Source organism: Malus sylvestris, chromosome 2, assembly GCF_916048215.2.
Source record: "Malus sylvestris chromosome 2, drMalSylv7.2, whole genome shotgun sequence".
Classification (NCBI taxonomy): Eukaryota; Viridiplantae; Streptophyta; class Magnoliopsida; order Rosales; family Rosaceae; genus Malus; species Malus sylvestris.
Genome location: NC_062261.1, coordinates 3387466 through 3412126, shown reverse-complemented (window position 1 = coordinate 3412126; position 24661 = coordinate 3387466). Strand labels below are relative to the sequence as shown.

Genomic DNA, 24661 nt, shown 5'->3' with positions numbered 1-24661 from the left:
TTTCGAGATCATATTCACACATCTCATCCCCACATTTTTTTAATTTTTTATTATTTTTTATCAAGTGTTAGTAATGTGTAGAAATTATTAAAAATTAAAAGAATATGGAAAAAGTAGTTTTGAGTGTGAATATAATCTCTTTTATACATATCCACTTCTTAATTAGGAGTGTAATTTGGATGAACATTTAAATTATTCAACCCAAGTATTGGATTACTAAAAACTGCATTGGGATGAGTAAAGCTTGAGGGATTTTTTAATGTGACCGTCATACGAGGTAGTACATCATGTGTCCCAATATAAATGGTGGGATATGTGTGTTAAAATGTTAAACTCTACCCTAAATTTAATTACAAATTCATTATTTACCCCCAATGTTTTTGAAAGTTACACTTTGGTCCTCCAAACCTCACCCAATCCGGATCACCTTTTCAGATTTTTCTATCAACTTATCCACCTATCACAGATTGCCACGTGGCAAGTTCCCACTCTTTCCCTACCTCTCCCTTCCCCCGAGCCCTCTCAGCTTAAACTCTCTCTCTCCCATCATTTTCTCTCTTTTTCCATCTCTCCCTCACCCGTACCCTCTCTCTCTGCAAACCCTCACATCCCTCGCCATCAAACTCACATAACAACAACTAAACACCATCACCATCACCCCTGTGAACTAAGATTCGAAGAAAGAACACCCCAAACCCTTCTCTTCCATTCGGCCGGTACTGTTCATCGTCTTTTCCGACGAGTTTCGTAATTTTCCAACGTTGGTAAGCTTCTAAAAACCCTTGGGTTGTGTTTTAGGGTTAGATCAAAGCTTGTTTTAAGTTGTGTATACGTTTGAATCGCATAAAATAGCTCGGGGTAGCTTTTCCAAATTTATCGCGCGAGTACCGCCACTTTCGAGGCCTTTTTCGGCCAAACCACGGAGAGTTAGTCGTCGTGCAAGGTACCAATCTCATCCTCTCGTTGAGTACTACAATTTTTCTTACTGAATCACTCGATTCGGTTGTGTAACGAAGAAGTTATGGACGTTTGAAGTTTGTCCAGAAACCGGTCTAAACCTCGGCCTGAAAATGGGTTAACCCAACCCAATTACCCAAGCCCAAGTCTGAAGTCCAAACCCAGGCCTTTGGGCCGGATCACTAAGCCGAAACCCTTTAAGACCCAACTCAGTTTCCTTTTATTTAATTTTTGTTTATTTTTATTTTCAAACCCAAAACTCTTTTAGTTTGGGCCGGGCCTTAAGCCCAAAGCCCAATAGACCCAAGACCCAAAACCCTTGAACCCTAGGCCCAAACCCCTTTAGGCCCAACCCAGTTTGCCCCTTGACCAGATCTGACCCGTTGACTTTGACATTGGACGCCGTGGCCAATTTTCTGTGCTGCGAGATCAACCTTGGTGGCCGACTCGTACTGCGAAATGTACGATTTTGGAACTGAAGGAAGGAAAATGAGTAAACATCAACAATTATGTTTGATATGGCGGTTAGGGGTTCGACCGATGATTCGATATCGATATCGTTCTGGATCCTAAATATGGGGCGGCAATTTTGAGAGAGTGGGAAACGGCCTGTTCGGCGGCGATGTGGATGAGAAGAAGTACGGCGGCGATGTGGATGAGAAGAAGTACGGCGGCGGGTATGGTGGCTGACTGATGTGGTTGAGTGGTGGCTGTCGTCTGGGTTGGGAATTAAAGTGGCTCTAAATTTTGTTGAAGTTTTTTTGACTAGTTGGTTTATTTTTTATTATTTTAGATACTGTCAATTTTAGCAAGGGACAGAGGGGCCACAAGCTAAAATGGGTGCAAAAAATTTCAACGCCTTTTTAATAGTCTTTGTCTTTTTGTGTTCCTTTCCTTCCCTATTGACTGAACGACCTTGACTTGGGTTTAGGTATTTCAATGTGATCTGTTCGGCAACACAAACAGAACCACTACCATTTTTGCAGTCTGTGATCTGAACCACCGCAGTGCAATAACGGGGGATACCGCCATGACAGCTTATGAAGCCTCCTCTTCATCCTCCTTCAAGTCAAAACTTTGGAATTACGACGTGTTCTTGAGCTTTAGCGGCGAAGACACGCGCAAGGGCTTTACAGGCCACCTCCACGATGCAATTGAAGACAAGGGATACAAGGCTTATATGGATGAGGACGATCTAAAGAGAGGGGAAGAAATAAAAGAGGAACTCTACCGGGGAATCGAAGAGTCGAGGATCTCTATCATTGTCTTCTCAAAGAAGTACGCAGATTCGAGTTGGTGTCTTGACGAGCTGGTGAAGATCATGGAGTGCAGATCCAAACTGGGGCGACATGTTTTGCCAATATTCTATCATGTTGATCCTTCACATGTCAGGAAGCAGGACGGAGATTTAGCCAAAGCATTTCAGAAGCACAAAAAGGGCATCAGTAAAGTAAAAGATGGCAAGCAACGTGAAGCTAAACGAGAAAGGGTAAAGCAGTGGAGAAAGGCTCTCACAGAAGCTGCAAATTTGGCTGGCCACCATCTTCAAATCACTGACAGTAGGTAATAATTCACTGCTTTTCAAGATTTGAAACTTTGTAGTGGACAATTGTTAGATGACGGAGTATCACACACAAAAAGAAAAAAAAAATACAAATTTATAAAATCAAGAAATAGATCTGATATTTAGACGTCTTTTAAGTTGTATTACTCTTATTAACGCTTAATTGATACACCTTTATCTCTCATATAAGACCAAACAGGAAAGCTAGCTGTTTTCTTTAATAATAAGAACTTTAATGAAAAGTTCTCGTTACTTTTTATTTTAACGAAAAATCATATTTTTATATTAAAAAATTAATTTTGATATCGTTTACTTTACCTTTTATTTTATCTTTATCGTTAAAACTCAAAGTTTTTAAATCATTTTCATTAGTTTTCCTTTTTTTAATTGGGAATATTTCTACTCACCATCACAAATTATAGTGTACTATATACTTAATTATCTGTCATGTGTTCACTTAACTATAGTCAATCTTCTTCCATTAGTAAAATTCCAGAAGTAGAAGAGAAATATTGTATATTAACTATATACTTAATTATAGTGTATATATTTCTCCGATGAAACCTAGAAGCCATTGTTACTTTTCTCTCCAGAATTTACAGTTGTTCTCTCTTAGCATGGCTGCAAAGTTCCAAATATCCATTGAAAAATACTAGGGCAAATCCACGATTTGAATCTGTAACGGAAAAGATAACACAAGATCTGAAACTCACACCTTGACGTGGAAATGGGAAATTGATAACAAAAAATTAGGAAGAAGAATTTGAGCAATTTGAACTCGAAATATCTGTATCCTTCAATTTCAATTTATGCCTTAACCTGCATTTTCTAATTCTAATTTCCCATCAAGCACGCAAATCAAATCATACTCAAAGACTATTGAATCTTCATGGGCAAAACACCCATATATCTTCCCCGCCAAATGGGGTTTTGAGATGGGTTTGCCGGAAATGATTTGGGAGAGAAACTGAAAAGAAGATGGAAGAGGGAGGATGGAGTTTGGTGATATTCATCACTCTATTTATTACGGTTAGATAATTTTGAATTTTGAAATTTGTACTTATTAATTATACGAATCTAGATATTTAAATGTATTTAACGGTATAAATATGGTAGTAAGCATATTTATAATGATGAACAAAAATAGCAACTTTAGTTTTTTATTAATTTTAACAATGGGACCCATTTGCTGTATCGATTCAATTGCCTTGAAAGAGGCATACGTGGCTAGAGAGTCCGGAGAGACTCGCTTTGTAAGCGAGCCCTCGTACCGTTTACCAACATTTACTTATTTGTTATGGATATTTTTTTTGTTTTGTTTTTCTTGTTTTAAGAGCTTCTGTTTTCAAGCTCTTGGTGGAGTTGTGGCCTCCTTCTCACTTTTTTTTTCGTTTAATTTATTTGTTACTTTTTTTTCTTTTTGCTTTGTCAACTTTCAAGAAATTTTAATCTCCACAAAAAGACAATATGGAGGTCATTGCCTACTATTTACTAATATTCATTGTTTTAAAAATTTCTGTCTCATGCCGCATAACATTATTTTTACATCCGAAAAAAAAGCATTATAATTTATAAGCCCCACACTTTTATATAATACAAGAAAAAGATGCACTGACATACCAATTTTGTGAAATTCATATAAAAAATTTTGAGCAAATTGTTATACAAATAATGCAACTAAACGAAGTTAAACAAATAAAAAAAAATCTTATGTTAGCATTTTATTTTCCACTTTGAATTCTCATTTGTCTATTTTTGTCTTATACCCATTCTCGGTTAACTTTGGCCTCCTATATTGTTTTTATTGGGAAATTTTTTCTAGGAACAGAATAGTGCATTTGAAAAAACACCGTAAGGAAAATTTAAAAGAAAGTTAAATTTGAAGACAACTCCACCGAAAGCTTCAGAACAGAATTTATTTAAACAAAAAAATCCATAACAAATTAGGAATGTTTAAAAGGCAATGTTTTAATAAAAAAAGAAGAAATAATTGTTTGGATAAAATCTGGAACATAAATTAGGGCATATAAAGAAAGAGAAAAAGAAAATTCTCTACACATTAAATACATAAATATATGTGTAAGTTAATTCCACATGACATAAACGGAGTGAAGAAGGCATGTGGGAAAAGGCAAATGAGGAATGTGGCTAGCATTCCTCAAAACGTAAGCTGTAATCGGAGTTTAATTAATACACCTACTTTTATATACCTATGAATTACGTTCTTTCTTTAGTTCAAGTTAGTCACAATAACATACTAGCTAGTAGCTAGTTAGTGCAGTGGCGAAGCCACGTGAGGGTGAGGAGTGGCGTCCGCCACTCCCCTCGCTGGAAAACACAGCCCCAGCGTAGGTTCAGCCCCTCCCCTCCCGGAAAACCCAACCCCTCCATGACTGTTCTACCTCCACCACTGTGGTGCACCACGGACATGTCCTCAGTTCGAGTTCTTGCTTGGGAGGGTCCTAGGGTGTGCGTGTGTATAAGATTGTGGGTATGGATTTTGCTCATAGGTAGAGAGGGAGAGGGTGAGGGCGACTTGAGGGAGAGAGAGCTCAGAGAGCTTCGAAGAGCAGAAGAAGGAGTGAGGGGAGAAAGGAAGAGAGATGAGAGAGGGAGTACGAGAGAAAGGGATAGATATCAGGGGGTGGGCCCTTGGGCTCACCAATTAAGACCCCAAAACTATTTTTAATTAGGAGTGGGGTGTGACATCACGTATAGGCTTGTTTGTATTAATACATTATGAACGACAACAGTTGTAACTTGTTTGTATTAATATATTACGAATGACACTTAATTTTTTTACTATATAAAAGAATTTTGTTGTCTACATATTTTTTGGAATTTTGTACGCTTTTAAATTTCGCCCCTTCCCTTCAAAATTTCTGGCTTCGCCACTGAGTTAGTGTGTGTATATATATAAAGAAGATTGTTTATGTAGCGATAGCTCATTGAGTCCCACTAATGTTGACGAATTTAATTTTCAGGCACGAAGCAAAGTTTATTAGAGAAATTGTTGACAAGATTATTACAGACTGGCTTCTGAGCACAAACGAACTTGATGTGGCTAAGTACCCGGTTGGAATCGATTCTCGCATTCAAGGTATTACCAATCATCTTTTAAGAGGCGTATCAAATGAAGTTGTCATGGTTGGAATTTGGGGGATGGGTGGAGTGGGTAAAACAACAGCTGCCAAAGCCATTTACAACCAAATTCATCATATGTTCAAATTCAAAAGTTTCCTTGCCGACGTTAGCAACACTACAAGTAAACACGATCTGGTTTATTTGCAAAAAACACTAGCTTCTGACATCTTGAAAATGAAGTTTGAAATAGGCAGTGTTGATGGAGGTATCAGTCTAATTAAACGACACTTTCGACATAGAAGGGTACTTGTCATCATGGACAACATAGATGAAGTGGAACAACTGAATGCAATAGCTGGAAATCATGATTGGTTTGGTCCAAAAAGTAGAATTATCATAACGACACGAGATGAACAGTTACTACAACAAGTTGGAGTGAACAAGATATATCAGCTTCATGAAATGAATGAAGAAGAAGCTCTGGAGCTCTTTAGTTGGCATGCCTTTAGTAATAGTCGGCCTAATGAAGGATATCTTGAACTCTCAAGAAAGATCGTTTCTTACTGTGGAGGTTTGCCCCTAGCACTTGAAGTTTTAGGCTCTTTTTTGATTAAAAGAACCATAGCGGAGTGGGAAAGTCAATTGGAAAAATTGAAAATAACTCCTAAAGGAGAAATAATAAAACCACTAAGAATAAGCTTTGAAGGGCTAGATGATACTGAGAAGGCTATATTCCTTGACATATCTTGTTTCTTTATTGGATGGGATAAGGACTATGTCACAAAAGTATTAGATGGATGTGAATTGTCTGCAACAATAGGAATCAGTGTCCTTCGTCAACGATGTCTCGTAACTTTTGAACGCAACGAGTTGTATATGCATGATTTGCTTCGAGAAATGGCCAGAGTAATCATTTCTGAAAGATTCGTTGGCCACCCTGAAAGATGCAGTAGACTGTGGAACCCTCAACTGGTAACCGAAGTACTGACAGAGAAATCCGTAAGTACATTTCCAATAAAATTTTGTATTAATGCACTGTACAAGAAAAGCATTATACATTATACCACGCATGTCTATTATATATTAAACAACATTCCTGCGTAAATATATGTGGTTGTAAAAAGACGAAAGTACATGCAGACAATCCTTTTCTTACCCAATATGACGTGTTGTTAACAGGGAACTGAAGAAGTTGAAGGACTTGCTCTACATTTGTCAATACCAGATTTCGACAGCTATGCGTTCAGTACAGAAGCATTTACAAATATGAAGAATTTGAGATTGCTTCAACTCATCAACGTGCAGCTCATTGGAGAATACAAACATGTTCCCATAAAGTTAATATGGTTGTGTTGGCGTGGATTCCCTTTGCAGTCCATACCAGGTGACTTTTTTAATCTAGAGAAACTAGTTTTTCTAGACATGCGGGGTAGCCAATTGGTACAAGTTTGGGAGGGTTCCAAGGTACATTCTTTTACACACAATGATGTTCTGTTTCTATTTGTTTTTCAATTTCCTTCTCTTTATCTATGAGATATTTCTTTTGGATATTAATTTCAATTTTCCTTTGGTTTTCTGCAACAGTTGCTTCAGAAGTTGAAAATCATTGATCTCAGTTTTTCCTTTTTCCTAATTAAGTCACCCGACTTTTCACAACTCCCAAATCTTGAAGAGTTGATATTGGAAGGCTGTGACAAATTGTCCGAGATTCACCCCTCCATTAGTCATCTTAAAAAACTTGCTTTGGTGAACCTTATAGGATGCAAAAAGCTTATTTCTCTTCCAGAGAATTTCTATAAGTCAAAATCTGTTAAGACTCTTCTTCTTAATGGATGTTTACAATTCAGACAAGTATCACTTTCCAAGGTACGATTGAAGAATCTCACTGGTTTATCCGTACAAGGTGTGCAATATCTTCGTTCGGCCCATTCGTTACATGGCTTAAACTCTTTAAGGGAATTGAATCTCTCCTGGTGCTACTTAACTGATGGTGCAATCCCTAAGGATCTTGGGAGTCTATTTTCTTTACAAGATTTGCAGCTTGAAGGGAATGATTTTCATACCCTACCCAGCCTTAGTGATCTTTCAAAGCTTGAAACATTGAGCTTAAATCGGTGCGTTCAACTTTGGGAAATCCGTGATTTACCAACAAATTTGAAATTTTTGCATGCGAGTGGGTGCCCTTCATTGAAAAAAATGCCGGACTTTTCGAAAATGTCAAATATGAGAGAACTGGATGTAAGTGATTCACTCGAGCTCCGTGAGGTTCCAGGCTTGGATAAGTCATTAAACTCCATGACACTAATTGATATGAAAAAGTGCACCAAACTCACGGCTGATTTTACGAAGAACATCCTCCAGGTATCTCTCTCTCTCTCACTGCCTTCCTATCGTGCACATGCACACACAAACGCACATGTACATGTATATATGACACTTGCATTGTGTATATAGGGATTGACTTCTTGCAGATTTGGAGGCATTTTCCTCTATGGGAATTATGTTCCTGATTGGTTTAAGTTTGTCAACAATGGCAATAAACTATTTAATCACGTAAAATATATGCAGATAATCCTTTTCTTACCCAAAGTTGAAGGACTTGGTCTACATTTGTCAATACAAGGTTTCGAAGGCTATGCGTTCAGGTTCAGTACAGAAGCATTCGTAGATATGGAGAAATTGATATTGCTTGAGCTCAGCAACGTGCATCTCAATGAATTAAAGTCCATACCGGATGACTTTTTAAATCAAGAGAAACTAGTTATTTTAGACATGCAGTGTAGCAGATTGGTACAAGTTTGGGAGGGTTACAAGGTACATTCAATTACACCCGATGATATTCTGTTTCAATTTGTTTTTGGATTTTCTTCTCCTTTTTTATGTGATCTTTCTTTTGGATATTAATTTCAATTTTCCATTGATTTTGTGCAACAGTCGCTTCAAAAGTTGAGAATCATTAATCTTAGTCGATCCTTTCACTTAGAAAAATCACCGGACTTTTCACAAGTCCCAAATCTTGAAGAGTTGATATTGGAAAGGTGTATTAGTTTGTCCGAGATTCACCCCTCCATTGGTCATCTTAAAAGACTTTCTTTGGTGAACCTTAGAGGCTGTCATAAGCTTATTTCTCTTCCAAGGGACTTCTATAAATTGAAATCTGTTGAGACTCTTATTCTTAATGGATGTTCAAATTTCATAGAACTGCATGAGGATATAGGGAAGATGATATCACTGAGAACACTTGAAGCAGAGTACACAGCCATAAGAGAAGTACCACCCTCCATAGTAGGATTGAAGAATCTCACTCGTTTATCTCTGGATGGTACTGAGAGGGGTATTCAATTGCCCCATTAGTTAAGAATATTCGATCTCAGATAAGGCGCATTAGATGATGCAATTAAGGATCTTGGCAGTCTAATTTATTTACAACATTTGCATCTTCAAGGTAATAAATTTCATAGCTTACCAAACCTCTGTAGTCTTTCAAAGCTCGAAACATTGTGGTTAAATGGAAGCAGATACCTTCGTACAATCCCTGATTTACCAACAAATTTGAAAGTTCTATTTGCCGATGTTTGCCCTGCATTGGAAACAATGCCGGACTTTTCGGAAATGTCAAATATGAGAGAACTGGATGTAAGTCATTCAGCCAAACTCACTGAGGTTCCAGGCTTGGATAATTCATTAAACTCCATGGCGTGGATTGATATGAAAAGGTGCACCAATCTCACAGTTGATTTTAGGAAGAACATCCTAAAGGTATCTCTCTCTCTCCCTCTCATTGCCTTCCTATCGTGCGCATACATGTATATATATATGACACTTGTATTGTACATATAGGGATGGACTTCTTGCGGATTTGGTGGCATTGCTCTCCATGGGAATTATGTTCCTGATTGGTTTGAGTTTGTCAACGAGGGCATTAAAGTCAGTTTTGATATTCCCCCGACCGATGATCGTAATTTTGAAGGGCTAACTCTGTTCTGCTTGTTCCGCGTATGCGAAAGAAAACATTTACCTCATCTTGACATTACTATTATAAGTAATACCAAGCGTACTAAGTTGCAGGCCTACAAAACCAGAGAAGGTATGCGTAGGAATTATGACGATGCTTATCTTTGGCAAGGACAACTCTCGAACAATGAGCTCATTTTGCAAGGCGGGGATAAAGTTGATATATGTTGATGCACAAAATCAGCGAAGACTTTGGTACAACAGAAAGTGTCAGGTTTTATGACCTTCGCTTGGTTGCTTCGGTCACTAGTGAGGATAAGTACGTAAATGAATAGAGACAGAGAAGCAAACACAGGATGTATGTGGTTCACCCATATTGGCTACGTCCACGGAGTAGAGGAGTTCTTATTAGTAGTGAAAGGCTTACACAAGTACAAAGGATCAAGCTCTCAATTTAGTGAGTTCTTGTGAATGATTTAACACAAATGGCATTAGCCAATATTGTGGGGGAATGACCCCTATTTATAGAAAAACTTGTAGCTTTGTCACATTGACATGTGTCATGTTATGATTGGTTCTTGATGTCGACACGTGCTGCGCTCTGATTGGCTTCTAATCTTGACACGTGTCGAGTAGTGATTGGCCTCCTGGTCGGAGGGGAACTCTTCTGGGTCCTTGACAGTATAGCGTTGGCCGGTGTTCGGTAGTTTCGGGATTGGTCAAGTATGGTACAAACAGTGCTCCCCTAAGTTCCCGAGTGAGGGAAACTCCTCGGTTGGGGACTTGCAAGATCCAATCCCTTGAGTAATCACGAAACTTCTAAGTACCGAAGTGTGGTCTGATCTTCATCTGCCCTTCTCTGGAAGTACCTTTCCTCCATCCGGGAATGGTGTATTTAGCTGATGAAGATGCACAAGGTAATGTATCAATTTCACTTTGAAGCTTACTTGTAGTTTCGGGCTTGGTCAAGTGCGATACAAACCCTATAGTAGGAGTCCCCCAAGTCGCCGAGCTAGGAGATCTGCCGAAAGAGGTGACAGACAAGGTAAGCAGTCAAACTTCCAAGTACGCAACCCAGGATCAGAGGTTTGACTTCGGCTTCCGGTTGATTGTTCTCCTTCTCCTTGTCTCTCATTCAACTGCCAGGATAAGGAGAAGCAAATGGATAAGAGATGATATGAGATACTTTTGCTTTTGAAGAAGTAACTTTCCACAGGCTTATTCTTGAACTGTGCTGGAGGGTTTTCTGGTGCCCTTCAGAGTATAAGGCCGACTCAAAAATTTGAGGGTCAAAACAAGTCCATCAAATCTAGAGTACGTTCGACCTTGATGATATGGGATACTTTTGCTGTTGACGGAATAATGAATGTGGTATGGAAAGGTGTCGTGCTGTAGTGATCTGTTTCAGCTCACTGTTGAACCTTCTGCTTCAATCTTTTGCATGGCAGAAGTGGTGTGCAACCTTTGCATTTAAATGGTCCTTCAGAACATTCCTTCATAGTGACTCATCCACGCTTGGCAGCTTCAGTGTAAAGAGCCAATATCTGATCAACTGTCATGAGGTATTTGCCGGTGGAATTCGTGACATTGACAGCAGTTGAGGATGAGTACTCGAGAGCAATGCTAAGTAAGCAATCAGGCAAAGGCTCCAGGCAGTCAGTTCCAAATTGGAGGTTTGATTTCAGGTTCCGACTGACTGCTCTCTTTCTCCTTGTCCTGCAGGTGTGGACAAGGACAAAGACAAAGACAGGGAGAAAGCATGATATGGGATACTCTTGCTTTCGACCCTGATGATATGAGATACTCTTGTTCTTGGTGTGGCTTATTTGCTGAGGTATTATCGGGGGGAAATAAAGCTGAGTATTTCGAGAGGTTATGTTGAAGGTGCCTTTTCGAATGCGAGAAAGGGTTGAGCATTTTTGCAGGTTTGCCTGTCCGTTGAGGAGGGAGGTCAATGTATATAGGGATTTCCCAATAACAAGTAGTAATGTTATTCCTTTACCCTTCTTGGTCACAGCAATGTAGTGGGAGCTGCCAGCTTCACGTGTTTTAATTTTGTCAGAGCACTTTGAAAAAGTGGTATGTGGTATCTGGAAAGCTGATATTACGTGTGAAGATTACAGACAAGCTTTATCTAAGGAAATCTGGCTCTCGAAGTTCTGAGAGTTGTGCCTCTTCGGTTTTCGAACAAGCAATCCCGTCGAGGATCTGACTCTCGAGATTCGGAAAGCGGTGCTACTCCGGTTTTTGAGAAAGTAATTATGTTGGGAGTCTTTTCTCGAATGTGAGTAAAGGTTGGACGTTCTTGCCAACCTGTCTTGCCGCAAAACACGGAGGTCGACACACATAGGGACTTTTCAGTTGTCAAGCAGTGGTGCTGTTCCTTTACCCTTATGGGTAATAGTAGGGTAGCTGGAACTTCGAAATTCTCGTGCCTAAACTTTGTCAGAGATCTTTGACAAAGTTATATGTGGTACCCGAGGAGTTGATGGTGCATATGGAGAGCGGTGATTGAACAGTAAGATTCACGTGCTTTCTACTTCACCAGAAATCTTCGACAGATTGCCCGTAATTTCCGCAAAGCTGAGTGTGCATGTGACAGGTGCTGACGAGGCTGAAAAAGCAGGTGCTTCTTCGATTTCTGAGATCGGCCCTCGTGGTCTCTGAGCAGCCCAGCTTTTGAGAAAGCAAACGCCTCTTCGATTTCTGAGATCGGTCCTCGTGGTCTCTGAGCAGCCCAGCTTTTGAGAAAGCAAACGCCTCTTCGATTTCTGAAGCTCCGTCGAGTGCAGATTTTTATAGAGGCTGGCATTAAGTTCCACAGCACACTTGAATCTCTACCAGTAGAAGCTCATTTCTTGCACTTCTAAGATCTTGATTTGTCTGACCTCTTCCTTCTTCAACACATTTGAAAATGTCTGGACCCTCCGACCGTCGTTTTGACTTGAACCTTGGAGAAGAGACAGCCACGCCTTCTCCAGACAACATATGGCGCCCATCCTTCATATCCCCTACTGGTCCTCTTACCGTTGGGGATTCTGTGATGAAGAATGATATGACCGCTGCAGTGGTGGCCAGGAACCTTCTCACTCCCAAAGATAACAGACTACTTTCCAAACGGTCTGATGAGTTGGCTGTTAAGGACTCTCTGGCTCTTAGTGTTCAGTGTGCAGGTTCTGTGTCTAATATGGCCCAACGCCTATTTGCTAGAACCCGCCAAGTTGAATCATTGGCTGCTGAAGTGATGAGTCTCAAACAGGAGATTAGAGGGCTCAAGCATGAGAATAAGCAGTTGCACCGGCTCGCCCATGACTATGCTACAAACATGAAGAGGAAGCTTGACCAGATGAAGGAATCTGATGGTAAGGTTTTACTTGATCATCAGCGGTTTGTGGGTTTGTTCCAAAGGCATTTATTGCCTTCGTCCTCTAGGGTTGTACCTGGTAATGAAGCTTCAAATGATGAACCTCCAATGCCTCCTCCTTCTGGGGTTTTGTCAAGTACTGAGGCTCCGGATAACCACCCTCCGGTGCTTTCTCTTTCTGGGGCTTTACCGACTGCTGAGACTTCCCCTAAGCAACCTTTGTGAAGGCTCCCTTTTGTTTGTTTATTTTGACTCATGTATATGTACATATTTGTGGCTTATCGAAAATATTAATAAATAAGCTTTGCTTCATTTCAACATATTGTGTTAAATACACCAAAGCCTTCTTCATAAAGTTGTTTGAATTTTTGCTTTTGTTGAAACCTGTATTGTTGAAGCTTTGTGAGTGAAGCATGTAGTTTGAGGTAGTGTTCCCTTAATTTCCCGAGTGAGGAAAACTTCTCGGTTGGAGACTTGAAAAATCCAAGTCACTGAGTGGTTGTGAGACTGCCGAGTATCAAGGTGCAGTAGCATATGGTGGGAGTCCCCCAAGTCTTCAGGCGAAGAGAGTTGCCGAATGAGGTGTCTCGCGTGTTACTAATTTGTCAAAGTAACGAATCCTTGTTTCGATGTCACACATTCGTATATGCTTTATCTAAAAATATTTCCAACTTTTGTGTGTTTGATGCTGCATGCTATTGACTAGACAAGATCAAGTGCAATTAGTAGCTTTTCTCTCTTTTTCATCTTTTCTTTGGTGGAATTGCTTTTCGTTTCCACTAATCAGCCTGAGTGGATGCAAGATAACACCTTTCTCTATAGCTCAGATTGCAAAGTCGTCTTCATGAAGGTTTTTCCTTATCTTGTGAACTACAACATATCCAAATTTGAGATCCATCGGAGTAGTACAACTTCAGAAATTCAAGTATGATGAGTAACTGTTCATCAATGTTCTGTTAATCCGTCAGACTTGTTGTGAGCTTCGAAACTCCATTTTATCTTGTTCAGATCAACATACTTTCTTCATCGAAGTTGTTCCTTAACTTGTGAACTACAACATATCCAAATTTGAGGTCCCTCGGAGCAGTATAACTCCAGAAATCCAGGTATGATGAGTGACTGTTTATCATTTGTCTGTCAACCCGTCAGATTTGTTGTGAGCTTTGAAACTCTATTTTCTCTTGCTCAGATCAGCATGCTTTCTTCATTGAAGTTGTTCCTCAGCTTGTGAACTATAACATATCCAAATTTGAGATCCCTCGGAGCAGTATAACTCCAGAAATCCAGGTATGATGAATGACTGGTTATTATTTTTCTGTCAACCCGTCAGATTTGTTGTGAGCTTCGAAACTCCATTTTCTCTTGTTCAGATCGGTATGCTTTCTTCATTGAAGTTGTTCCTCATCGACTCTTTCATAACATATCAAAAATTCAGGATGAACTAACGGTTAAATATTTCCAGATCTTCGAAACATCACAACAGCTTCGAAATCTGCAAGAAGCCGACTATCATGTTTGGAGCTTCAACACTGTAATTTCCGTCGCTCAAACAGAAATGGTTCCTTCTTGAATGTTGTTCATATGCTCAAGAACTATAGGGTGTCTAAAATTCAGCTCCATTGGAGAAGAGCAGAGGTTGCAGAAATTTGATAGATGAAAGGAGGCGGAAGAGGGAGAGAGAGAAAAAGTCTCTTGGGTTGGATTTCTATTTTGGGGCAGATTCCAATTTTTGTAGCACCTTCATTATTGATGAATTGCTTGTACTTTTGTCTATTATGAAACTTGGGACTTTGGCTTGTTGTTGGATCTATTATAATATGTTTGGGAACATATATAAGTGAATAAATAAGAAGGAAAATTTTGGGCCCTTGTGGGTGTAAAACAAAAAATGTTTATGTTTACCCAAGTGTTTTTGTACAAGTTCAAGGGCATCTTGGGTTTTGTGAACAAAATTTGTTTATTTGGAGCAAGGTTTTGTGTTGAAGCTTTGTAGGTGAAGCTTTGGTGTTGAAGCTTTCTAGGTGAAGCTTTGATGGTGAAGCTTTGTAGATGAAGCTTTGTAGATGAAGCTTTCTAGGTGAAGCTTTGGTGTTGAAGCTTTCTAGGTGAAGCTTTGTAGATGAAGCTTTGTAGATGAAGCTTTCTAGGTGAAGCTTTGATGGTGAAGCTTTGATGGTGAAAGTATGTAGAGGGAGCTTTCTAGGTGAAGCTTTTTTAGGTGAAGCTTTGTAGGTGAAGCTTTTTTAAGTGAAGCTTTTCGGGTGAAGTTTTTTTTTTGGGTGAAGCTTTGTGGGTGAAGCTTTTTAGGTGAAGCTTTGTGGGTGAAGCTTTGGAGGTGAAGCTTTTCGGGTGAAGCTTTTTAGGTGAAGCTTTGTGGGTGAAGCTTTGGAGGTGAAGCTTTTCGGGTGAAGCTTTTTGGATGAAGCTTTTTTTTTTTTTTTTTTTTTTTTTTTTTGGCGCTTGACACGGTCTTCATTTGCTTGTTTTGTAGTGACTGTGGAAGACGGATTGCTTTCTGATTGAGAAGGGTTCCGGCATCGCTTGCTATGAATGTAAAAGAGTGAGGGCTGAGTTGGCTAAATTACCTCTTTATTGAATTCATTGCCAAATGACCTTCATTACATAGGATGCCGAACGGCTATAGCTCAACACTTGTACATCGTGAGTCTATTTGTAGTAGTACTTCAAGTGATCAGCGTTCCATGGATGGCCAAGGGTCTTGCCATCGGAGCTTCTAAGTGTGTAAGAGCCAGGGCGACTGATGCCAATGACTTCATACGGTCCATCCCAGTTTGGACTAAGTGTGCCTTCACTCGGGACTCTGTCGCAGAGTAATCTTTTCTTTAAGACCCAGTCTCCTATTTTGAAAGAACGAGGCTTGACCCTAGAGTCATAATAGTTGGAGATGCGCTGCTTGTAGGCGACATTCCTCAAGTGAGCTTGGTTTCTGTGTTCCTCGACTAAATCCAAGTTGAGGGTGAGTTGTTTGTCATTTTCACTTTGAATGTAGTTCTGGACTCGGAATGTTGCTTGCTCGAGCTCAACAGGGACAACCGCCTCTGTGCCAAAGGCAAGTGAGAATGGAGTTTCTCCTGTTGAAGTCCGATATGAAGTGCGATATGACCAAAGAACTTGGGGTACAAATTCTGGCCAACAGCCTTTAGCTTTGTCCAAGCTGGTTTTCAAAGTGCGCTTGATTATTTTGTTGATGGCCTCAACTTGTCCATTAGACTGGGGATGAGCTGGAGAGGCAAAGCATAAGTTGATGTTGAACTTAGAGCAGAACAACCTGAACCTCTTGTTGTCAAACTGTCGCCCATTGTCAGTGACTATCGCATTGGGAATGCCGAATCTACAAAGGATGTTCTTCCACACGAAGTCTTCTATCTTTGCCTCAGTAATGGTTGCCAAGGGTTCTACTTCGGCCCACTTTGTGAAGTAGTCCACTGCAACGACTGCGTAACAGACTTTGCCCTTCCCTGCCGGCATTGGGCCGATCAAATCAAGTCCCCACTGGGCGAAGGGCCAAGGGCTGATCATAGGAGTAAGAGGCTCTGGAGGGGAATGAGGAATAGTCGCATATCGTTGACATTTGTCACATGAGCGGGATACTTTGATGGCATCCTGGTGGAGTGTTGGCCAGTAATATCCTTGGCGAAAAGTCTTGTGTGCTAGGGATCGAGATCCAGCATGATCTCCACAGACTCCCTCATGTATTTCCCGAAGGACGATTTCCGCCTCGGCAGGCGTAAGACACCTTAAGTATGGCAAGCTAAAACCTCGCTTATAGAGTTGATCATTGATGATCAGGTAGCGGGTAGACTTGTATCGAATTTGATTAGCCTGGACTTTATCATTTGGGAGGGTGCCATGAGCAAGGAAATTATAGATCGGGGTGATCCAACTATCCCCCTGTTGTAAGTTGCATACTTCTGCGGCCATGGTGCTTGGTGTTGCCAACAGTTCGACATGAATTTTTCTTCCAATCTTGTCTTCCACAGCTGAGGCGAGGCGAGCCAGGGCGTCTGCATGACTGTTTGCCGCTCGAGGAACTTGGGTGATCTGGTAGTGGAAGTGCTTGAGCAAAAGTTGTGTTTGCGCAAGATATGCTGCCATGGAGCTGTCCTTAGCATCAAAGTTGTTGGTAACCTGGTTGACCACTAATTGGGAGTCACTGAAAATATCAATTTGTTTAACCCCGAGGTGTTTGGCCAAACGTAATCCTGCTAGAAGGGCTTCATACTCGGCCTCATTGTTTGATGCCTTGAATTTGAAACGAAGAGCATACTCCATTGCTACTTTGTCGGGCGTAGTCAAGACTAGTCCCGCTCCACAGCCCTGTTGGTTGGATGAGCCATCAACATACAGACTCCATGCTGAGGTCGTTGATTCTACTTTCTGAGCTTCCGAGGGTAATGAAGCCACTGCTTCAGGTGTAGAAGCAATGTCAACCGGATATGTGAAGTCGGCAATGAAGTCTGCCATTGCTTGGCCCTTCTCAGCTGGCTTTGGTTGGTAGGAGATGTCAAACTCACCCAACGCTATTGCCCATTTGATCATTCGCCCTGAAGTGTCAGGACTTTGGAGTATCTGTCGAAGAGGATAATTGGTAAGCACGATGATGGAGTGCGCTTGGAAGTAAGGGCGGAGTTTTCGAGCAGACATGACCAATGCCAGAGCCAATTTCTCAATGTTAGAGTACCGTGTCTCCGCATCTTGTAAGGCTTTGCTAGCGTAGTAGACAGGTCGCTCAATATTCCCATCCTTTCGAATGAGAACGGAACTTACGGCTGAAGCTGATACCGATAGGTAGATAATGAGAATGTCTCATACCTCGGGCTTGGAGAGTAGAGGGGCTTTACTCATGTACTCCTTGAGGTTTTTGAATGCCTCGGCACATTCATCAGTCCATGTAATGTACTTCCTACTTCCCTTAAGTGCTTTAAAAAAAGGAGCACATTTGTCTGTGGCCTTAGAAATGAACCTGGTTAAGGCTGCCACCTTGCCAGTAAGGCTCTGGATGTCCTTTGAAGTTACCGGTTCCTTCATGTCGAGGATTGCTTTGATCTTCTCGGGATTAGCTTCAATGCCTCGTTGGCTAATCATGAAACCTAAGAATTTGCCAGAGCCTACGCCGAAGGCACATTTGTTGGGGTTTAACCTCATTCGATACCTCTTCAAAATAGTGAAAGTTTCAGATAGGTTGGTGATGTGTTGGTCAGCATGTTTGCTCTTGACTAACATATCATCAATGTAAACTTCCATGCTCTTCCCAATCTGCTCGGCGAACATTGAGTTGACTAGTCTCTGATAAGTCGCTCCTGCATTCTTTAGGCCGAAAGGCATGACTTTATAGCAGTATAGTCCTCTGTCGGTAGTGAAGGCTGTGTGTTCTTGATCCGAAGGGTTCATGAGGATTTGGTTGTATCCTGAGTAAGCATCCATGAAGCTCAGGAGTTCACACCCGGCCGTAGAGTCTATAAGTCTGTCAATAAGAGGAAGAGGGAAGCTATCTTTCGGACACCCTTTGTTTAGGTCGGTGTAGTCAACACACATTCTCCACAAGACCTTTTGAAGCAAAAGACTTTCTTTGGTCGGATTTTTCTTAACAAGGACCACATTTGCTACCCATGTCGGGTAATTGACTTCGCGGACAAAGCCTATGCCTTTGAGTTTTTCAACTTCTGCTTTCATTGCCTCGTATCGTTCAGCGTCATAAGATCTTCGCTTCTGTCTCACCGGCTTGATCTTGGGGTCAATACTCAAACGATGACAGATGACATCGGGAGAGATGCCTGGCATGTCCTCGTATGACCAGGCGAAGACTTCAGTGTTCTCTTTCAAAAAAGATATCAATGCTAACCGAAGGGGTGGTGACAATGTGGTGCCAATCTTCACCATGCGATCTGGATAATCTCTTGAGATAGGTACCTTCTCCAACTCTTCAGCAGGTTGGGCTTGCTGGGTGAAAGAGTCATCTCGAGGATCATCGGGTTGATTGTTGCTATCAGGAAGATCCAAGTTCGCTTAATCTAGGCTGGTCTTTGTGACTTGGTCATGTACAGACAGGGTTTCCTTGGGTCCGGGCAAGTGTTGTTGCTTAACTGAAGTGTTGTAACATGATCGTGCACTAAGCTGATCTCCTCTGATGTAGCCATTGCCATGGGGGGTTGGAAATTTCATCAACAGCATATGCGTGGATACCATAGCCTTGAGATCATTGATGCCTGTGCGCCCAAAGATGACATTGTATGCCGTTGGGCAGTCAACCACTAGGAAGTTAGTGGTAATGGTAGCCGTGTAAGGGCCTGTACCAATAGTAAAGGGTAAATGTATGCTCCCTAAGGGTTGCACGATATCACCGGAGAAGCTTATCAGAGGAGAAATCGAGCGATCGAGCAAGTGTTCAGCTACACTGAGTGCCCTGAAAGCTTCGGCAAACATGATATTGACCGAAGCCCCTGTGTCTACGAGGATTCGTCGAACATCAAAGTTGGCTATGTGAGCCTCCACGATCAATGGGTCGTTATGAGGGTAGATGATGCCTATTTCTTCCTCAAGGTAGAAACATATCGGATCCCAGTTAGGCTTTTGATACTTCCCTCCCCTGATGTCTTCCACGTGAAACACTTGGTGACCAGGCCTCAGAATTCGTTCACTGTTTTTCATGGCCCTATTGGAAGATTCAGATATGGGTGTGCCGCCGCTTATGGAATATATGACATTCACCTGGCGTTGGTTACGGTTATCCCTTTGAGGGTGAATGAGGAATTGATCAATTTTTCCTTCTCGTGCCAAAGCTTCAATACGATCACGGAGGATGATACATTTCTCGCTATCATGGCCGTTATGCTTATGGTAGCAACAAAACATGCTCGCGTTATTCGGGGGCGTGTAATCTGGGTGCCTCGGCTTTGGCTTTGGTATCAGGTGAGCTATGCTGGGGTAAATGGCCGCGCATGTGGCATTCAAGGGCGTGTATGTCTCATACCTTGGGGTAGGGGGTATCTTGACGCGGGTTTGACCCACTGCATTGACTGCCTGGGGGCGAGCGTTATTGTGGCGATACCCTTGGTTATCGGGATAGTGTCCCTTACTCTTTTTACTGAAATGAGAGTGGTGAGGATGGAAATCCTTCCTCTTGCCTTGAAATTGATATGTCTGTTGATTCGGCGAAGCATTATGCAAGGCATGGGGAGGTGCCACTGCTGTTTGGAAAGTCGAGGTCTTCTCATTTAGGTGAGTCTGGCTTCCACCTCCCACTTGTTGATAAAGGATGGTTGTAGGGGGTTTCTCCTGATATGTCTTTGCCTCGGCGGAGGCATGGTTATAAGCCTGCGCCATCACCTCAGAGTAAGTCTTCCAAGTATTGGCATTGATCATGTATTTAAAGAAACAATCACGTAGGCCTGCCGTGAAGGCTTTGAGGGCAGTCTTGTCGTCTGCCTCGGCACACCGGGAGTATTCATGGCTGAAGCGGCCAGCATACATACGTAATGACTCGTCTGGCTTCTGGCGGATAGTGTACAAGTCATCTGCAGAGTGCAAGCGATCGGTTTGGAAAATGTGTTGGGAAACAAATAGTTTCCTCAATTCCTCAAATGAGTCTACCGTCTCAGGTGTAAGACGACAATACCAATTTAGAGCTCCACCAGAGAGGGTGGAGGGGAAGAGAAGACATCGCTCTTCGTCGGTGTGCATCCGGTATGCCATGGTGGACTCAAAGAGGTTAAGGTGCTCAATCGGGTCTTCTTTTCCAGTATAAAGTTGCAAGCCAAGCTTTTGCTTTGTCTTTGCTTGAAGGGGGGTGTTGAGGATCCTCCTTGTAAGAGGGCCAGGCCTGGGTTGGTTCCAGTCAGGTATTTCAGCCTGACGTTCAGCCTTCAACTTGTTTACTTCCTCAAGAAGTTGTAGGACAAGGGGGTCCTGAGCGGAGTTATGTGTCACTGGAGCTTTCTTTCGTAAATCTCCATCTCCTATTGGAATTAGGAAGGTTTGATCAAGGGCATGTGATTTTTCCCTGGACTCGCTGTACTGGCTTCCAGGGTATGTCTGTCGGAACACCTCTGAGTCCCCTGTACCCTCATGTCTCTCTAGGACTTGTTGCCCCTTCCCCAAATTGGTGGCCGGCTTGGGCCGTGGCAGGGGACCGAGTCTCTCAGAAATCCTTGGGTCATTAATCTTTGAGCTTATATGGATGGAATTCTCTCGACGTTGCTTCAGGAAATCCCGACAATCGCGAAAGACGGCTTTCGATCCTTCTGCCCCTTCAGCAAAGAGGTGTCTCCCTCCACTTCTCATGGTTCGGGTCGAAGCAACTGGGTTAAGAGAAGCCTCATGTTGATTATCAAGTCGAGGGGTAATCTGTTCCCTATCAGGGATATCTATGTCGAATGCATGTGACCCTCCATGTTGGAGGGCACCCAGTTGATGGTTGACTTCCACGGGGGCAACAAGCTCGCGTGTCTGAGCTTGCCTAGCTTCGTGGAGTGTCTCGAAGAGCTTCTCATATTGCTCCTGGAGGACCTCATTCCTCATTGCTATCTTGTTGTTCTGAGCTTCCAACTCATCGACTTTAGCTTGAAGAAGAACTCGTTTTCCTTCCTTCTTTCGTTGTTTCGCACTATGTGCAAGGGGGGTGTCATTCTGTGTGCTGTGGCTTCCTTCGCTTCCCATGTTGGAGAGGGATGCCTGATCAAAAGAAAGTGTACGAATGATAGAAACCAGCTTGACACAGCTGAAGAGAGTAGGAATAAGTGTCGTTTCCCACAGACGGCGCCAAATGTTGATGCACAAAATCAGCGAAGACTTTGGTACAACAGAAAGTGTCAGGTTTTATGACCTTCGCTTGGTTGCTTCGGTCACTAGTGAGGATAAGTACGTAAATGAATAGAGACAGAGAAGCAAACACAGGATGTATGTGGTTCACCCATATTGGCTACGTCCACGGAGTAGAGGAGTTCTTATTAGTAGTGAAAGGCTTACACAAGTACAAAGGATCAAGCTCTCAATTTAGTGAGTTCTTGTGAATGATTTAACACAAATGGCATTAGCCAATATTGTGGGGGAATGACCCCTATTTATAGAAAAACTTGTAGCTTTGTCACATTGACATGTGTCATGTTATGATTGGTTCTTGATGTCGACACGTGCTGCGCTCTGATTGGCTTCTAATCTTGACACGTGTCGAGTAGTGATTGGCCTCCTGGTCGGAGGGGAACTCTTCTGGGTCCTTGACAGTATAGCGTTGGCCGGTGTTCGGTAGTTTCGGGATTGGTCAAGTATGGTACAAACAATATAGTTTTTGAAAATTCATTTTTGTGTAATTCTGTTAAAATGATGAGAACATGGGTTAATCTAGTATGGGACAAACTTATGAAGGAAAATATGCACGCTTTGGACGACACTAGAATCAATTTTGACTGGGATTACGCCATGATGATGTGGAAGGATCAAGCCATGATGATGATGAGGAAGGACCAAGCCATGATGATGAGGGATGAGGGAGAGGACCAAGCCATGATGATGAGGAAGGAGCAAGCCATGATGATGCGCAAGGAGCAAGCCAAAGATGGTGAGGAAGGACCTAGCCATGATGATGAGGGAGGACCAATGTGACATCCCACATCGTCCAGGAGAGTGATCCTTAAATGTATATTCCCATCCCTACCTAGTACGAGGCCTTTTGGGAGCTCACTGGTTTCGGGTTCCATAGGAACTCCGAAGTTAAGCGAGAATGAGGCCAGAGCACTCCAGGATGGGTGACCCACTGGAAAGTTGTTCGTGAGTTCCCAGAAATAAAACTGTGAGGATATGGTTGGAGCCCAAAGCGGATAATATCGTACTACGGTGGTAGAGCGGGCCCGGGTAGTAATCCGTCCCGGGCCGGGATGTGACAACCAAGCCATGATGATGAGGAAGGAGCAAGCCAAGATGATGAGGGAGGACCATGCCATGACGCATCTGATAAGCTCATTTGTGCAGAATGAAGGTGAAAGCATCACAGTCAATTCGTCAAACGCATCACCATTTTTCGCTTTCCTAGTTCGATAATAGAGGCGAGTCCAGATTTCATGCTTTTTTTTCTTCAGATTCCTATGATTTTTTTCAATTAGTTGTTTTGAATTTTGAATTTATTGCATCAAGTAACATTACAACAATCAATATAAGACATTCACCCAAATATTTGACAAATACTACTCGAATTTGCACAAATACTTGCTCTTCTTCTGCCACATATTCAAGGAATTTACTTTTAAGGTTTGAAAGAAAATCAATGATAGCCTCAAGATGCTAGCCAATGGTTTCGACTACCTTTTCGTTAATTTGGACTTGCCCTGACATGTTAGCAGAAGATTGACTCTACATTTACTAAAAGTTTTATTACCTTTTCTAATACCTTTGCAGTCGATGAACTCGTTTGCGCAATAAAAAAAAGTCTTATGTTGGATTCTCCAAAACTTTAGAAGGAAGATTGTAGAGCTGCTCCAGTTAAGATAAAAAATCTCATTTGCAAGACTCAGAAATGATGGATTGCTGAATAGAATATCTCGTAAATTTTCTCCACTTCCCTTTCACTCTGATGAGTTCATAAGCTTCCTTCTCCGATTTTAGTTTCTACTAGTGATGCTGTAGGTTTTAAAACCATATAAAACATGTCAAAAGTTTCAAGTATATATACGATATGCAATATTTACACACATGTGATCAGGGCCGGCCCAGGCCCAGTGCAACCAGGGCCATTGTCCAGGGCCCTAAATTTAAAGGGGCACAAAAAAAAAAGTCCAAATAATTAGGTATAAAAAAAAAAATTGTCCAGAGCTCAAAATAGAGAATGGAGGGCAAGAGGCCCAAATTTGACAATGAAGGGAAGGGCCCAGGTTTTCAGGATTTAAAATATATATATATATATATATATATATATATATATATATATAATTGGACCGGCCAGGTTTTGGCCTAAAAAAAACAATGTAAAGGGACCACTTGTCCCCGGTCCCCCCCCACCACCATTAACCCTAATTCCCCTTTTCCCAATTCCCCACCCCTTTGTTTCCCCCCAGTGCCGTCTGTTATATTCCCACCCCACCCACCCACCTCATTGTTTCCCCACCCACTGCCATCTGCACTGCACTGCTGACTGCTGCAGCTTCCAGCCTTCCAACCCCGACACACAGGCCCACCACAGGTCTTTATCTTTCTCAGCCACAAGTCCCTGCTGCCAGTTGCCATTGTGCATTCACCAACCCGAGTAACTTTTGAGGTAATTTGATAAATTAATTTTTAAAATTTTAATTATTAATTCATAATTTAAATTAAATTTTGCAAGTGACATAGAATTATATGATAATTGATGTATAGAATTGTTGTTGTTGATGGATTGAATTCTTGATTAATTGAATTATTTGATTTCATATGTGTTAGTGCTTTTATAATATGTTAAACCATATGTGTTAGTGCTTTTATAATATATAATAGATGTTAGTGTTTTTATAATATATAATATGTGTTGGACTTGAAATGATAATTTTAATAGGAAATTTTTGTTATATCATGTGTATGTAATTTTTGCAAACAAATTATCAAAACCATGTCTTTTAGGAAACAACTCTCTGGTAATATGAAAAGGAAAAAAAAGGCAAAGTATAACGAAATTGCCGAAAGTTTAAGAGGATTTCTTAATAAATTTTTTTCTACAAAGAATGAGTTGGTTGAAAATTTGAGAGAAAATGATGTTG

At 41.5% G+C, this 24661-nt stretch overlaps 1 protein-coding gene across 1 annotated transcript; it reads left to right on the top strand.

Moving 5' to 3' along the window:
* Window positions 1-1646: 1646 nt before the first annotated feature.
* On the top strand, window positions 1647-22541 carry LOC126587947 (disease resistance protein RPV1-like). Its single transcript, XM_050253061.1, has 6 exons — window positions 1647-2520; window positions 5506-6604; window positions 6785-7069; window positions 7190-7966; window positions 9446-9785; window positions 22225-22541. Exons 1-6 carry the CDS (start codon window positions 1988-1990, stop codon window positions 22539-22541), a joined length of 3351 nt encoding a protein of 1116 aa, XP_050109018.1. The 5' UTR covers window positions 1647-1987.
* Window positions 22542-24661: the final 2120 nt, after the last annotated feature.